General features: G+C 41.3%; 1 protein-coding gene across 6 annotated transcripts in view; it reads right to left on the reverse strand.

The window, feature by feature from the left end:
* Positions 1–10012, reverse strand: part of gria2b (glutamate receptor, ionotropic, AMPA 2b) — a 62256-nt gene extending 52244 nt beyond the window's left edge. For 3 of the 6 annotated variants that reach the window (XR_010666849.1, XM_020645084.2, XM_020645083.2), the window contains exons 1-2: positions 9658–10012; positions 9357–9497 (exon numbers count right to left, since the gene is read on the reverse strand). Coding sequence is in view for 5 of the 6 variants with exons in the window: in XM_020645084.2 (XP_020500740.1) it covers positions 9357–9497; positions 9658–9742 (226 nt within the window). In the remaining variant the exon portion in view is untranslated. The remainder of the gene's footprint in view (positions 1–9356; positions 9498–9657) is intronic. The other 3 variants (XM_020645082.2, XM_020645081.2, XM_065958549.1) reach the window with 2 other exon arrangements.
* Between the last annotated feature and the right edge of the window lie 8135 nt (positions 10013–18147).

An 18147-nucleotide genomic window follows, 5' to 3' on the forward strand; every position in this document is an offset into this window, starting at 1 on the left:
TATGTAGAAATGTGAAATAAATTTTGAAGTTGGTGCCTTCTTGACCGAGAAAAAGCAGAAAGTGTCTTTTTGGCTCATGTTGACAAATCCCAGAATGCACAGCACCGCAGGCCACTCCCACTAAGGTCCTCTAGACCAGCCTGGTCTCGCGGCTATATTTAGATTTTTTCGCCATTATCAGCTTTCTCCATAGAGCCTGTTAGCATAGCTTCCAAGCAATATGGCGGTCCTTAAGTTTGGATTCTGGGAGTGAGTTCCCACCCACTGATCTGTGATTGGTCTGTAGCTTCAGTGGTCGAAAATATGATGAACTAGCGTTGTAGTTTCACCCCGCTAAACGCAACAGCTTCCAGTGACGCAAAAATCATCATTTTGCATCACTGGAAGCTCCTTTTCAGACTCAGGTATACAAAGATTTCCCATCTCGGGAAAATGAGGGCGGGATGCACGACCATTCAAAAATACTACCAGGTCTAATGATACAAAGCTTAATGCAAATGGGTGAAGTATCCCTTTAATGGTGTTACATACTTTTGTATTTGTATTTATTTATGTAGTATCTCTTCTAGTTAAAAAACAGTACAAACTTTTCTTCCTGGGGTCGATACAAAAGAAAACCCAAACTGGAAACGAGGCAAAATCTTGATAAAATCCCGATCCAGATCAAAAACCTCAAACGACAACAACAACAATAAATCTACACCAAACGTGACAAAAAGACAAAGAGTGACACCTCCCTAAAGGGGTGAAGCAGCAGTTCACAGGGTAAGTTACTTTAACCTGCGTGACAGCAGGTTAAAAGACCCCCCCCCTCAAAGATTTCTTCCCCCATTGTTTTCCACCTTTAAACCTGAGTCCTCCTGCCCTTTACCAAAGGACATGGCAAGCCTAAAGACACTCGCTCTTACATTTACATTTTTCCTCCGTGAGACTTAACGCTACAATAACAGCGAGTGGAGGAACACGTCCGTCTGCTCGCTGCTCTCTGCTCTCTGCTTATCGCACCGTGAAGACGTTGTTCTGCTCTGCCCTGTCATTTTCATTCATCATTTCCCATTTCTTTATCTTTCCCATTCTCTCTCGCTCTCGCTCTCTCTCTCTCGTTCGACACACTCACACACAAACACCACACACGTATTTCCATCCTAATAAGTTTGACAAGAACACCCTGTTAGACCAGACGAGGCGGCCGGATCAAATCTTAATCACACCTCGATGGAAGGACAGATTCTCCTCTCTGCATGTTAATGAGCGTCAGACGTCAGGAAGGTTAATCAAGTGAATTAAAAGGACATTTTGGTCATCCTCGGTTAAGAGAACTTTAAAGAAGATCTATTATTCTCACTTTCACCTTTAATGATGTCAGTCTGGGACACCTGTTGAGTAGCGTTGCGAGATGTGTTACTCAAAAACCTCCTTATTTATCTGATACTGGCATCAGTAAAATCCCTCATTTCAGCCCCCCTCCCCATGTGACCACTTTCCTCTGATTGGCCAGCTCTGTTTGCAGTCACAGGGACTTTTGATTGAGCTTCCAGGTGGGCGTGTCCTAAAACTTTGCTCCATGCTTTTGCTCTCATACCTCATTACCATGACGTCAGGTTCTGGATGAGTCTCGCAAAGTTCATGTAATGTCTCGTTCAGAGCAGCAGGAGGCGTTAAACCGCCAGGGCACCGACGCCCCAAAACGATGGAATTACGTTTAGACAATTTAATATAAAATAGAATAGAATAGAATTACTTTATTGATCCCAAACTGGGAAATTGTGGCGTTACAGCAGCAGGTTATCCAAACACACAATATCAGCAAATAAACACAATATTAGCAAATTTAAACACAATATAATATTAAATACAAAGTAAATAAGCACTAAAAATATCAAAACTAAGAATGGGAATATATACAACCAGGATTTAATTTAGCATTACTAGTCTTAAATATGAAAGATTAAATGTAAATGTGCAAAAACAGAGTTGTAAATGGACAGTACTGACATAGGGAGCTGTCCAGAGCTGTGCAATCAGTGATACATAAGTTAAAGTGCAGGAGTGTAGACTTGTTATCAGCAGAAAATAAGCTAGATTTAGTTCAGTTTCTTTCCTTTCTAATCTAATTTCTTAAATGTTTTCGAGTGTCGTTTGCTGCTCCTGACTTTAGAAAAAGTACCATAAACCTCAGGCTCTGGGATGCAGAGTGGTAATGACGCCCTTCATCATATCAGTAATGAACTCTGGCTGACAGCTGATCTATAATCATTCTAGCTTCCCACCGAGCCCTGACTCTGATGATAGATGTTTCCTCTGACGCAGCGACAGGCCGGTTCTGAAACTTGACTTGTTCACATATTAAAACTGGGGGATGAAATGTTGTTGTTGTTGTTGTCTGCTGTTATCAGTGTACAAGCGTTTAGAGGTTGATAAAAGGGCTGCAGAGGAACGAATGATTGGTTTTTATTTCTCCGACATAAGATATGGGAGGGGACATCTAGATAGAGGACGAAGGATAAAGCCTCGGTTACATCTTTTTAAGGATAACGATCTGTGCTCGGAGGATTCGGTCTGGATCTTTATTTTGCAACCCAATTCTGCTTTCTGGGCTTCCTGCTTTCTCTGCAACAAAAGAAGGACTCTCTCTCTGTCTTTTTAAACCACATAGGTGACTCCACAGAGAAATAACTCCCAGGTATTCATGTCCACATAAGTAAAGCCCAAATGACTAAATTTAACATTAAAAAATGAAGTTTACAACAACTTTAGAGGAACTATAGCTTCATTTATTAGGCATGTACTTTAACTCTCTGTTTTCAGTTCTTCAGTATGTTCTTCTCCACTCTTCTGTGAATAGTGTGATTCCATCAAACTACACGTAACATTGATATAAAGACAAATATTCTCAATTGTGATGTTTATGATCTTTTTAAATGTGTTACCGAAATAATCCCAAGTTTTCCACCTTTTAAAAAAAGTCCACTGTGGTCTAAATGAAACATCTGTGCTGTGCTTTGGTCAAAATATAACATGAATCAAGCACCAGAGGAGGTTTGTGACCCTGTATAAACCAGCTCTCTCAGAACGCTCCGTTTTGGTGTGTGTGTCTCTTTAAATGTAATGAACCTATGAATGAAATGAAACAGAGCATTTTTCTCTGCGTTGTAAGACTTATGCAGACCACAAACAAAAGACTGGATGGGTTTATTTCACATTTTGTGGGTCTGTAGACACTCAGGTTACCCAAATATATGTTCAACAACACTGAAGAAGTGGATTTTTCATATGTCTCCTTTAAGTTTGGTGCACTTTGAAAATGATCCATCAAACTCTGGTGAGTCTGTAAACCAGAAGGAAAACAAACACAAGCCACCGGTCAGATTCTGTGGAAGTTTGGATTTGTCTTTCTCCGAAATAAATTACATTATTAAAGTCTAATTCTGGCTAAATCTGGACAAAACACTGTCAGTGGAGGACAAAAGTTTTGGGCCACCTGCCTCGGAGCCACTGAATGAACTAAGTCACTGGATATGAGACGAAGCCGACTTCCAGCGGAGAGCTTTGAATCCCTCTGTAACTGATGCCATCTCAGCCTTGTGTTTTTTGAGGACAGAGTGTTGAGGGCTTGGTTGGGGGTTGTATTCAGGGCAAGCAAAGATCCATAGAGGGTTCTTTAGCCTCATTTTCTGACCGGCCAGCTCCCAGGCCTATTTAATATTTCACAGCTCCCTCTGAAATGGAGGAGAATGCTCTTAATTAAGTGTGAACAATAAATTGGCTATAACCAATGCTGTGCCGCGTGTACACGCTCTGTTTAAGGTCTTTTGATCAACCAGTGAGGTTCCCTGAGTGTGTGCCTCCCTGAGATACTGTTTGCATGTGGATGTGTGAAATTACACTCCGACGTGATTCAAGCATGACAAACTAGAACTTTGAAGTGTTAAATCGCCAGTCGGCCATGAGTGACCTCAAACTGCTCTCACAGGAGGGAGCTTTGAAAGAAGGTTGGTGTCAGATATAAAAACTTGGGTACATTTTAAAGCCAAATATAGCGTCCAATTAAGCAGAAACACGCACTTACTTTAAACATAGCCAGGTACTTTATAGTGCAGAGCTGACATTTTCACTGTATTAAAAGGAAAAGCCAATCTCAGCTGTAGATAAACTCATTATCATCAATAATCCTGCGCCTCAGTTGTGTAGGTGGGTTATCCAATTAGAGAAAGGTGCAACGTTGTGATGTGTGTCTAAGTGGTGCCACTAACACCAAAAGCTTCTCAACAAAGGTGTCATACTGCTGATGACGAAAGTGTAAACTGTCGCAGCTCAGCATTGAAGAGACTGATTATAGGACAAATCCTGTACAATGTAGGCTTTAGAGAGGTTCTCAGTCGGGAAGTTCAGAGGTGACTAAGTCGATTAAACGCAAAAAGTTAAATTCAGGCTAGTCGACGAGGCTGAAGTTAAGAAAACCTGACGTCAAAATTGAGCACAATTTAAGTAACACACGACCAAAAGACGGGATGACAGAGGGTATTTGTTTGCAGTGCTCGCAATCCCCAGCCCGGTCCTTCTTGCAGGTTAACATCCACACACCTGATTCGGTTACACACTGCTCCTCTTGAGTGGCAAAGCCTACATTGTGTCCAACTTAATCTCCATTTTCTAGATCAAAATGCTTAGCAGCCACTCAGCACCACAAGATGCCATCCGTCCACCGTGCTGCCTCACATTGGCAGCATTAGAGTAGAGCACTATGGCTCTCTTCAGGGGGCGTGGCCAGAGGGGTTGCCTAGGGACGGGATCCCCCTGAAACCTCTTTGGCCACCCCAGGTGCCACCCTAAAATCCAAATCTATGATTGGCTATTTGCCTTTGTAGAGGCGGGACATCAGTGCAAATCAACTATTCTGGCTTTTCAACAGACCTATGGTAGAACAAGTCCAAACGTTTAAATTGTACTTCTATCTTGTCTAACTTGCAATGGACTTAATTGCCAATAAATTTATTTTAGAAATGACACAGGGTATAAGGGTTAGCATATAATTTTCTAAGTACTTAAAATTATCACCTTGCACATTCATCTTTGTTTTTCAGTCCCTAAAGAATCAAGCTTAGAAGATTTATATTTTGCCAAATTGTGTTACTTACAAGTTCATATCATTAGCGGAGATAGAAAGGGTTAAATATTTGTAATTAATTTGCATGCGTGTGCCCACAAACGTCATGCCACCCCTGCATGAGTCAGTACCCCAGGTGGGCCACCCCAGTTAAAAAAGTCTGGACACGCCCCTGCCTCTTGTTAAGTCTGTGTGTTTGTGTGTATGTTGCATATTTATAATAATCACTGAATAGTTCCTATTGATTACAAAAAAGTATTTTTGCTGGAAGTGCACACCCCTAGTGATGCAATATAGATCTGGCAACCCAGAGGCTATTTTATAAATGTTTTATGGCTGACTTTCTTTTAGTAAAGTTGGAAAAAAAAGTCGAAAATTCCAGAAATCCAACCTCCATCGTAAACGTGATATTTTAACAGCAGTTTCTTGCTGTTAGTTATTAGTCATAAAACCATGTCAGGTTTCTCAGGTGTCTCTATTCCGGGAGCTATGAACAAGAATCTTTTAGACTTATTGCTCTGGGTCGGCTGGCATAATAACTGTACACACACACACACACACACACACACACACACACACACACACACACGCACACACACGCACAGTGCCAATGACTCCCCTGGTCTTGGCAGCAGATGCAGGCCTGTCCAGATGAACTGTTATTGATGGAGGAATGCATCATCCTCCCCTCCCACTGTCTCTGACACACTGCATTGATGGAGTACGCTGTAGCACAGGCCGAGTGTGATGTGTCTGTGGACTGAACATCCAGAACATGTTCTCAGGCGGATTATTTCTATAAAATAAGATTTAAAAAAAACACAATTTATCAGATTAAACTGACACAGATAAACCTGTTATATACTTTATCACACCAATACGTTTAAAAATGATTACAGTGGTGTATAATTCAGCAAATATCAAATAAACAAGATTCTGCACCAATCCTTTGTGAATAAAAGTTTCCAATATCTTGTGCTGCCGGCCCGGTTTGTTCAGGAGCTCAATAATAACGATATTAAGTTCTTCGCTCTTAGCCCTGCTTCTTCCATATTTTTTAAAAGAAATAAAGAGCGGGAAAATCTGACCCTCAGTTCCAGTATTCCACTTCACAAAAATGTGTTGAATTTGATATGATTCCTCGTGTTTCTCTCTATGTTGAAGTAAAAGCAGCTTTTTTTGTGCGACCAGGAGGAATCCTCTGAGCAGCAGCTTTTTTTGGTAATAGAGTTCCTGCAGCTCAACGGAAAAGCACAAAAAAATCAGTAGTCACGCCGTTTTAGCTTTCAATATGCCGCGTCAGCTTCCAGATTTCTCTCCTTTCATTCTCCCCTGTTTGCTGCCTTATGAAGCACATTGTAAAGAAAGGAAGTATGTTGGTTTTTTAAGCCACTACAACGGAGGAGTATTGTGAGGCAGACTGCCATCTACCGGCTTAAGAGAAATCCCCCCCCCCGCCCACACACACTTTTAACTCCCACTCAAGTAGTCGAGAAGAGGAAGTGGAGACAGTTCATGCACATGGAAGCACTAAACAGGCAGTCTGGTTGCTGCAATGATGAGGGAACAAAAAAAAAAAATCCTCCCATTAGTTGCTTCCTGTTTGATTTCCAGCATGACGGTCATCCACTCGGCTCAACATCACTAATCAAATCTGCATCCAGCCAATCATTTGTCCAATTTTCTCGACACACGCTCATGGATATCAGTGTGCAGGATTTTCACTGTTCTAATGTTTGCTCCTGGTCGTGGTTATTGCAGAGCTGTGTTGCTGAAATGGAGGTGAACCAGTCTGACCATTTGAGAACCCGCCACACTGAAAAAGTGCTTGAAATCCTTCATCCATCCAGCTCATTATACACACATTAAATATTCTACTCGACCAGAAAATGAGATTGAAGCGATAATTTAAGGATTGCATAACCTGAAAATGATCAACATTCTGACTTTGCATGATTTGCTCTGTAATCAAAGCTCCTGCGTGGAGTTTTGGCTGATTATGAAACAGATTTAAATGAATACTGATGCCTCTTTTACGACTTACACAACATAAGGAGACGATGAACGACAGTACGGATCATTTGTACATAGTTATTTTTAACGCTTGTAACCACTGCCACAGGGTAGGTGTCAGAGGGAGTGAGTTGTAGCACAAACAGCCAGTGTTTACATTTTTCCCACAGCGAAGAATCATGCGGAATAATACATTTAAATGTTAAAAGATGGAAAGAGCCAATAGCCTGGTTGTTATGTTGCGCATCCCATGTTCAGAGGCCATGGGTTCAAATCCGACCTCTGCCCTTTGCTGCATGTCATCCCCCTCGCTCACCTCCAAACATCTCCTGTCTCTCTCTTCAGCTGTCCTATCCATACAATGCTAAAAAGCCAAAAAAATATCTTTAAAAAAAAAAAGACTGAGAGAGAAGATTTTTCAACAAAAACACGACTAACACATAAAGAGAAGGTCAGCAAAGAGACTACAGGTACCGCTTTGTCCACAGGGGGCGCCACCGGTGCTATGAGGTAGTTTCTAGAAGGATATGTGGGAGCCAGCTATCATGATCTACTCCTCATTGTAGCATCAGGCTTCATCCCCGGCCTTAATGGAGCATGTGCACAAAATATAGAATCAAAAAAGATTGAAAATGTGACCGAGGCGACTGATTGCATCCTTAAACTCTGAGGAGACGAAGCTGATGAAGTTATTCAGGTTTGGATTTCTCCAATTCTGCTCATAATGGATTGAAATTGACATTTCAGCTGTTCATAAACAACACTTTGCAAGGCTTGGTCTGACCACACGCTCACACTTGCAGGTAAAAAAAATAGGGAAATATGTGTGATAAGAACATGCAGAACATATTTGGGGGTAGCCTACATGGTTAACTTGCCTTTAAGGGAAAGTGGGATATTATTAAGACAGTCTGGCACATTGCATTTGGCGTGGTTTTAACTGTTAAATACAGATTTCTGTCAAATTTAAATAAAGAGTCATAATTTTCCTGAACTGATTCTTAAATCTCAGTAAATACACATATTCCTTAAATTGGGTGTACACTGGACTCTGGTGTCTCCTAACAACCCAGAGCTCAGTGACATTTGTATGTTGAACATGGACACGGCTCCTGCTGTGATCCGTCACACAGCAAAGAGCCTCTCCAAGCAGGAAGCTTTTATATGGTAATGAAATCGATTGGAGCGATGCGCACACCAATCAGAAGCGTTTGATTTATGTGTGAGGGACTATTGAGAAGAGTAGTCGCTTGGCAACCGCCTAATGAAATGTTGGAGCCGTGGCTATTAAAAACAGCAACCTTAGATCCCGTTCGCTTCCTCCTGTTGCGGCTTATGAAGAGAAAATAGTCCCCACCTCGACTCTAGGGATCAAAGAGACACTTGATTAAAACTCAAACTCTGCGCTTTCTGCATGATACAAAGAATCAAGGAGGAGGCAAGACTGTCTTTTGAATCAAGAGTCGTGATTTGGTGACAAGCTTGAAAACCCCCCAAAGGAGCTGCTGCCTGTCATTTAGCCTCGGCTCATATTAATCCTTCAAATATGTTACAGCGTCTCCCAGACATCACGCGTAAATCTGTGCATGTACAGGCTGTCTTATAGGAGCCAACAATGGATGAACCCCGCTCCTCCTGAGAGCTGAGAAAAGACGTGACAGAGGAGCACACTGCAAAAAATAAAATCTGTAAGAGTCCATATCTCGTTCACCAAACATGAAAGAACACTGCAAATAATGTGGCGAGACAGACTAAATATGTTTGAATCAAGTGAAGGGATTCTTATGGCGAGGGTCGAGGAAGAAAAAAGTCACATCTCCACACTTTGCAGGAGATATAAATGACATTTAATTTGGGGAAACAGGTTAAATCAGCTGCAGTTATCTCACTCCAAATCGCCTTTCCTCTGACCGAAGAATAAATGATTGGGTTTTGGCTGAAAAGAAGAGTTTGGATCGATATTTTTTTGCAGTGTATAGTCCTGCTTGATCTGTGAATCCGAGGGAATGAAAAAGGAGGATGGATGTGACTGTTACTGTGGAAACCAACTTTCTCCTGCCCACACGATGCTTTTCATCCTCAACTAAGCATCTCACAGGCTTTCATAAAACATCACAGCTCAGATCAGCTCAAGCCCCAAACTCAGCCATGGGAGCGCTCAATAAAGGCATATCAGGTGACATATCAACACTTTCTCGAAAGATCTGCTAGAGATTTTTTTTTTTTTGGCACTTACAGCAGTTGGTTACAGCAAAACTGTTCGCCACTTCCAGATTGTCAATGTGAGGCGTCAATCTGAATTCCTGGGTGCCAAACTGAACCATTCCTATCCGAAAAGCGCTGTACTCTTGATCCGCGCCCCTTGGAAAAAGTCCCCCTGAAAACCGAAATAGAAAACAGTTACACTTGCACAGTTTTCTGTGGAAAAGACACATCTCCTGGACATTTTACGCACATTTTGGTTTGCTTTTCGGCCAATTTGGGGATGTTTTTTTTTTTTTTTTGTGCGTTTGAAATCATGGATAGGCTATACGTACCAATCTGGACACTGGGCGAGCCTCCATGAGCGCATCCCCATAAAACCAGCACAACAGAAAGGGATAAATTCACTATCTTATCCATGTCCACAGTTCAGGTGTCCACATCCACCAGGGGAGTCTTATTATTCCTTGTTTTGCTCCGGAGACGTTAGATCCGTGACATGTTTAGACACCGTCAGCCTTGGTGAGAAAACCAAAATAATCTGTTGCAAAAGAACCGTTTTCTGCTCTTAATTGGAGGAATGGTTGCCGGTAACGCAGAGGTCTGCTGTCTCTTCTTCCGCTCCTCCTCGGCTCTGTCCTCCTGCCGGCAGCTGATACCTCCTCCTCTCTGAACGCACAGGGGGCTCTGCGCGCCTCCGCTCGGCGCGCCGGAGATCCTTTCAGCTTCACACCCACAAGTGAGGAATGTTAATGAGAAGGCGGAAAGACACGGAAAGTGCCGAGTTGCAACCAGTTGGTGACAAGGGTGCACACTTCACATTCAGTTAATCAAACATGCTGTCTGAAGTAGCCTATATCGTCCATGATTTGTTTTACGCATTACAAGCTTTAGGATATTTAGGAGTATTACGGTATAATAATATTGAACACTATTGATTCATAACATCCCAGAGGCCCAATTTGTGTGCACAGGGCCGGCTCAAGCCATTTTGGCACCCTAGGCAAGATAAGGACTTCCCCACCCCCACCCCACCATCTCATCACCACCTTGGAGAAAGTCCAGAAATGATACTCTCTGATGATAGAATAGCTTTTCTTTCTTCAACACTAACTTGTCTGTCTGAATAGATTGCATGAATGTATTCTATGTGATCACCTAACAGCGCCTTTATTAATATTAGTGCCGACTATCACTACAGAAACATATTGTCATTAATCAACGTTCTTCAAGTTGCTTCAGGGTCTAACTTCCACTTCTGTTTTGGAAGAATCAGAAGAGACTGAGTTGATGTTTTTTTTCCGCCAGGATCGGAATATTCTGACATCTCTCCTCCAGCTGTCAGGTTGTGCAGACAGAGCCAGAGAGAGAGAAAGAGGCGTAACCAAGCACAGCTGAAGAAGAGGAAGGGGGAAGTTGACAATCCAACGGTTGGTTTTACATTCAAGAGGTCCGGGGCTCAGGGCGGCGCTCCATAGGCGGTCGTCTACAAAGCCTATAGTCAGCCCTGTGTGTGTGCAGTTAGCTCTTGTTTGTGATGGAGACCGGTGAGTACAAACCAAAACATGACAGTCCTTCATTCAGAAGTTCACTCTACTTTTATTAAATCGTCACAAATCTCTCCAAACAAACACCAAGAACCCGAACTGACCATCATCCCCACGAAGCTAACATAAACGTTTCTTACTTTCCAATTTAAGTCAATTTCCCGATCAAATATCTTGAACCCAGTACCTGCTGGGTTGAAGTTACATCACATCAAATCAGTACTACAGTGCTTCACACTGATGGTCATCTTGTCACAGCTATCCCACATGTTGACCCCATTATCCTGGTTTTTGAAACAGTTCATGGTCCCTTAAGGACAAACCAAATGCCTCTACTTTCAGACAACCTCTCAGTACAATCACGGAGTATGTTTTTCCAATCCGTGCACTAGTCTGATAAATCTTTGTACATTTTCTGCGATGTCTATTATAAGGATCGCTCTATCTGCAGTTTGGCTTGATGGTTTATTGCCAAGAGCCAAAGACTGTGAATAATGGCAAATACGACTTTCCACAGCCTGATGTGACGGACTTAAACAGCTTGATGCTACAGAAAGAATGATTGAAGCAGCAGATGCAGTGACGAGAACCAGCTGAGGGTTTATTTGTTGCATTTGTGCTGAAATAAAAAACAACCAAAACATCTAATGGATTCTAAAAAGGTATTTCCCATCAATCAGCTGATCAATTGATAGTTACCGCTCTGAGGTTCTTAATGAGTGAGCCGGTTCATAAAGGTCACTGTAGATCACTCTAACAGGTCGAATGGATTCTGAACCTAATGTGGCTCTGGCAGACTAATGAGCTTAAGATATGATGAAGGTGTCCTTCATGAGCCTGCTGCTAGAAGATCCACAGAGACAGCTGTAGATCAGGCAAACACAAACATACCTCTGATGTGTGATGTTGACATTTTAACTGAAGGATGTGCAACGTTTTGATCCAGTTGATGGATCAGCATGAAACCAAAACAAGCTGCTATTCGGCGAATTGTCTTTTGCTTGAGCTGCAATCACCTGTGTCCTTCATTGTTGTGTTAGCATGCTAATGTTAGCGCTCTTTAGTTAGCTCGTAGCTTCACTTTGCATGTAAATTTACACAGAATGACTGTTAGCTAAAAACTCTTACTAACATCCAAATAATCAGTGAGTATGTTCTTCTTCTTCTCTCTAGTTCTTGACTAAAACAGCTTTTATACACAAGGGGAGGAGCCGGCCGTCCCGTCCATGTAAACACGGCTCTGACAACAACACAGCCAGCGGGACTCGAGCTTCTCCCTCATTGTAGACAGTCAGGACTCAGAGACACATTTACACAGGATAGACTGGATTTCTGCTGTATTAAGGTGTGAAATGTTGCTCATTCCTTCTTTAAAACAGGAAAAAAAACACTTAACATCGGATTTCTGCAGTTTTTAATGAACCATGAAACTGCTTAATCTTAATTTTTAAGAGACTAAATGTGCTGAATATGTTTCACTAAGCTGTGAGGAGTTTACAGACATTCAAGAAATCTATATTTTGAATCTGGAAAATGTCATATTTCTTCTGTAGTATTGAGTGCATGCACAATGGGACTGAGGGTCACTGAGGATATTTACAACCCTTGAAACCTCTTTTTGTTCGAATGACAGTCAGGCATCAAATTAGTGAGTTTATATATTGAATATCCAATTGAATGGAAAACCTTGAAATGTGTTTAGGTCATTTGGAAAACAAGTCTTTTCTCCAGCATGTTAAAGGCCAACATCTCATACTGAGAAAACTCATCAAGTGCATCAGCTGGAGGCCATCACTCAAGCCCTGCAGGAATAACCATCAAGTGAATCTCCTCTGTAACTTTGATCTACCGCTTATTTCCCCCCTTTACATACAGATTCAATGCAAATCTACGGCCGGCTGTATCTGCCATTCTTAACCGGGTTAAATGGAGGAGAGCTGCCTCACAGCCAACAGGAAATAAATGGAATTCCCGTCCCTCGCTTTTATGACATGCATATCTCAGCCCGCACAGACAGACCTGTATTAATCATTGGACGCTGTGAGATAGCAGCCTGAGAGTGAACTAATGAGGCTGAGAGGGAGCCGGAGTCGAAGGAAGATGCAGATAGATGGCAACAGTGTTTGTTTGATTTCAGCACCATGGACAGCACCTCACATGTAACACTGGCTGCTCGACAAAGACTTCTTTACCTCTCTGAGGAGTACAACTACTACTGTTACTACTGCTTCTACTACTACTAATACATGTATTTATTTAGCTCCTTTCTAAACCCAGGTTACAAAGTGCTTTACAGCATCAACAACATATACAAAAAATGACAACAAGAATCCTAGTAGTTCTGAAAAATGAACAGAAAATCACTCTAAAAAGCAATTTAAAAAATACTAAAAAAGGATGCATGGACTCATACAGAAACATACAGAAAACAAAGGTGTGAGTTATCTGAAAAGTTAAAAAAGTGGCTTTTCAGGCGTTTTTAAAACCAGAGTCAGGTAGAACAGAGAAGGAGAAGTCACCTTTACTTTTGAGTTTCGACGGTAGTACAGCCAGGAGATTCAGTCTGGATGACCTCAAAGATGGTGTCATGACTTAGGAAATATTAAATATTAGGGCGCTGGTGGCTAAATGGTAGGTTTTACGAGCCCCGTGTGCAGAGGCTGAAGTGGGTGACATGGGTTCAAATCCAACCTATGGCTCCTTTACTGAATGTCATTCCCCACTCTCTCTCTCTCCCTGATAATCGACTTTATTCACTGTCCTGTCTCTCTTATAAAGGCACAACAAGGTCAAAAATAAATCTTAATTAAAAAAAAAAAGCAGCTCTGAAATATAAGCAGGGGTTTCCTGAATACATCCTCATGTCTAATCAAGCAACAATCAAATAAAAAACATTTATATTTCCAGTCAAATATGTGCTTAACAACCAGTTTCTACTGCTTATACATTGGGACATTGTTTTCACGGTTTGATTAGATTTGTTTTGAAGTGTTGGTCACAGGAAAAAAGTACTTCACAATTGTCCTCATAATTAAAAATCACATATTTGCTTCATTGGTGCTTTGTGTCAAAGTGAGCGACCCAAAAAAAAATCAAGACAAAGACACACACATTTTGATCTTTGTGCCAACATTGGAAAAGAAGAATCGTGTTATAGTTTGGCTCTGTTGCTTTTTTGTGACGCTCGTTGTGAAAGTATGTAAATTGATAACGATTAAACAGAAACACGTAGAAGCTGTTCCACTTGTTTTGATTGAACGCCTCATGTTGAATTCTAAACTTGCCTGCAGACTCAAAGTGTCACATGCCTCAAGCCTCAGTTGAGCTTCTTTTTAATAGAATCACGAGCTTACATTAGCAACGAGATGGAACTGTACAAACTGACTGACTCTATTCTCACTCTGATCGTTGCCCGTTCTTCAGGGAAGCTAAATGATGTGGAAATCATGGACATGCTCAATGAAATGCTGCTAGTAGTTAAGCTAAATTCTGGAGATGTTGTCGTTTAAACTGTGGCCCTGATTTCAGACGCTAAAACATACTGTAGTGTACATTAGCCCGAACAACAGGCTGAGACGACCTGTTGCTCCCTACATGAACGAGCACACTTGAACCCTTCGCTTTATGGCGCTCTTCCTGTTTGAAGTCCCGCCTGTGATTGAGTAAACGACATGTTCAGCTGTTTGCATGTCACAGACGTTCATCTGTTTGACCCTGCCTGAAAGGTTCATGTCATGCATGGATTCATTCTGCTGCAGCCGGATTGAAATGTAATTTCAGTCTGATTATCTCCAACAGTACGTTCTGTAATGTTCTGAATGTGCAGGCCCCGAGATGATTTAACCATCACAACGCTGGAGAGCATTCTAATGACTTTTCAGGATTGAAATTTGAGGATCTTGTTATCAAATCACGACGCCGCTGGCTGTGGGTGGGTGTTTACCTTTCACTTAATTTATTGAAATAAAACACCAGAGAGAGAGAGAGAGAGTTGCAGAGCTTAGACGTGCTGATGGAAACACTCGGTCCTACTGGAAATGCAACACTTTGAAACCGAGTCAGTGACCTTTTGAGAAATGTTTAACCTTTAAAGTTTGTGTTTTCCAGGAATCCTGCGAGGCTGCTTCCTGGAAAGCATTTCAATTCTTGCTGTTTCTCAAATAGTTATTTATTTTTTTTTTTTATAGTTTGTGTTTTTTCCTGAAGGGACTTACAAAGGGAGGACTTAGAAGTGTTGTACAACAAAGCACTTCACTGTCGTTATGTTGATCCAACACATTTTAGTAAAATAGTGCATATGACTCAACCATCATTTAAAAACAAAAAGAACAATACCTGCCTACATGTGGATTAGGCTCTACGTTAATTTGCCCAGTGGAAGACAGGATGACAGCTCTTTGATCCAAATGCAGATGTGGGGGCATGACATGTTTTTCTAATAGAGAGCAGTGAGATGTTTTGCATGAATCAACGACTATAGTTTCATGTCATAAATATTCAGAGTATGGGCCCAAGATGCAGAGTTCCTGTGAGTGTGAAAGTTGATTAAGCGGCCTAACAGGAAGTCAATTTCCTAAACGTCTATCTCTTATGAAGTCATGCTTCATGCCACATTTTTGTCTTTGCTCTTCCATGTTTAGTCCAACCTTCAAAAAATTGGGTTTGTAGCGTCTCTCAAGAGATCTGCCACCCTACATGTTTGTATCAAAAAACTAATTGAAATGAGATGAACACTCAATCCAATTAGGATGCAAAAAAAAATACAAGGCCGAGAGGAACTCTTCAAGAATGAATCAAAATGTTTCATCGATGTGAGGAATTATTTCAAAGACTTCACAGCTGAGTCATGTTTTTCTTCTGCGCTGCTTTGATTCTTTTCAGAAAGTTCCACAAGGTCAGCCGCCATCCGACCACACACAGGGACGATGAAGACTTTCAATCTTTAATCTCAACATGGCGCTCTGAAACACTCGTTGATGATTGTACTCTGATTACAAACAGGGACCAGGTCACTCCCAACACCAACACTCTTGTCTGAAATTTTGCAAATGTAAATATGTGTTCATACAGATTATGTCAGATCAACAGCATGACTGATCATGAATATTTTCCATGTTCCCAGAACATTATGTGGACAAGGTCTCCATGTTTCTCTCTGCGTTTTTTAGTCGATCAGGAAATTGAAAACAGCCGTGTATGTGTGTGACTTACAGCCTCTGCTGACGTGACAGTGTCTCAGAGGCTGATCGAGCACAAAGTAAAGAGGCGATGTGAATACGTAACAAGGCCTTCGGACACACATAAGTTGCTAAGCTAAGCGTTTACTGCCATTAGAAGAGTTTCTGGTGGAGTTAAAACCTGCAGGGATCGAGCCCAAGGTCACAAAGAGTGCTGAGAGCGGACTCTCTGGCTGCATCAGCTTACGTCAGGAGCATCACATTTGTACCAATGTGGAACCGAGCTCCTCTTATATCTGACCTCGAGCACACAGTCTCAGCCCAGGATTAGATCAAAGGTCCAGAGCTAATAACATAAAACACACTTTATGTTTTAAAAGTAATAAAAGTCTCAAAGGAAGTTATTATTTCATTTTACAAACCCAAAGTTTTACAAATAGATTTGGAGTTGGCTTTAGAATTCTTCTCTGTAGCTGTAAACACCATTATTAGTTTATCACTTCTATTAGAACAATTAAATGGAGCAGATTTCACTTTATTATGGATTTCTTTAAGCATTACTAGTCGATGTTTCTTTCTCAAACTGGGCTTCATAGATCAAGGAATATGTGATAAATCGTCCCACAACGTTTTTAGGGTAGAGTTGTCACAATACCAGAATTTTAAACTTATGTGCAATTCTTAAAATCAAATGAGATCCGTACCTGATTTGATACCACGGCGACAAAAAATAGAAGTCCAAGGCATCCTATAGTAGGGTTCATTCTGTTTATGATAACCCAAAAATGCATGCATGCTCCTGCACACTGTTTGACTTTCACACATATGTTGGAAACATTTAGCTTGTGGCGCCTTTTGGTTCAAAATCTGACTGAAGATCTGCAGCTTTTATTATGGGTTGGTATGTTAGGTCAGTGGTTCCCTTGGAGCTCCAGCTACTTGTATCTAAGAAAAGCTAAGCCCCCCCAGTTACCCCATAAAAAGAAAGCAATCTGTCAAAAATCAATACACATTTTAAATGGTTTTCACTGATAACTCCCAACATATGCCTACAAACACTTCTTACAAAAAGACATTTCTATGAAAAACAAGTGATCATCGTGATTTAAGTTAACATGTGAAAATCAAATTTTTGGAAACCTCAAAGCAGAGAAAGCCTCGCCCCCCCCTCTGATATTTTTGTCACCCCTCCCTATAGAGGTTTGCAGACCGTTGGGAACCAATGCTTGGAACTAAATCATTCAAAAACTTGAGATTGTGTTGTTTTAGAACTTGTGGTAGTGTTAGAGTAACGAACATTTTGACATCCTTAATTCAGATATATTTGCTCATCAGTTAAATAGTTTCCAGTTGTCTGCGTTGTTTATTCCCCTTCCTCCAGTTATTTTAATTCCCCTCATTCTCCTACTAATGATGCGTCCTCTGGAACTCTTTCTGCCTCGTGGTTTCTGTTTGGAAACAAAGGATGCATAAAAAAAAGATTTAATTATTAAACATCTAATTAGATCTGAAGGTTGAACATGTAGCATTTTAAAAGGGGGGTCTTTATGGTCCCTCTGTTCCATTCTCCATGTCTTCTCTCCTCTGTGTCCTCCACTGTCAGGCTTCTTCAGACCTGATGTTAGTTCACCTTCACCAATTCATCACCCTGTCTGTCTCCATTCTATCTCTTCTCTGTTTGGGGCAGAACTAACTGCAATGACAGGACCCAGGGTCACGGTTATTTTACAGATTGTTTCAGTCCAAATGAGAGAGCTCCTCTCCACCTTAACCTCCGACAGAGAAATAGCATCCTCCACACTTTTCCAACTTTCTCATTTCGATCTACGCCAAAAAAGCTGCCAACAAAATGCCACACAGCCTCGGAGGGGAAGTGAAAATAGTGGCCGGCCCGAAAAATCCACACTGGCACTTGAAAAATAACTTGTTGTGTGTCAGGTTTCAGATAAACCATGAAAGTGTCCTGATGAAACTGTAATAACCTGACAGGGAGTTAACACAAGAAAAGAAAGAAGAAAAAAACAGCCAACAGATACAAAGGTACCTAAAGACCTGTAGGACTCTCTGGACCCTTAGATTTGTTATTCAAAGTCATACAAAG

Source organism: Labrus bergylta, chromosome 9 (genome assembly GCF_963930695.1).
Source record: "Labrus bergylta chromosome 9, fLabBer1.1, whole genome shotgun sequence".
Lineage (NCBI taxonomy): Eukaryota > Metazoa > Chordata > Actinopteri > Labriformes > Labridae > Labrus > Labrus bergylta.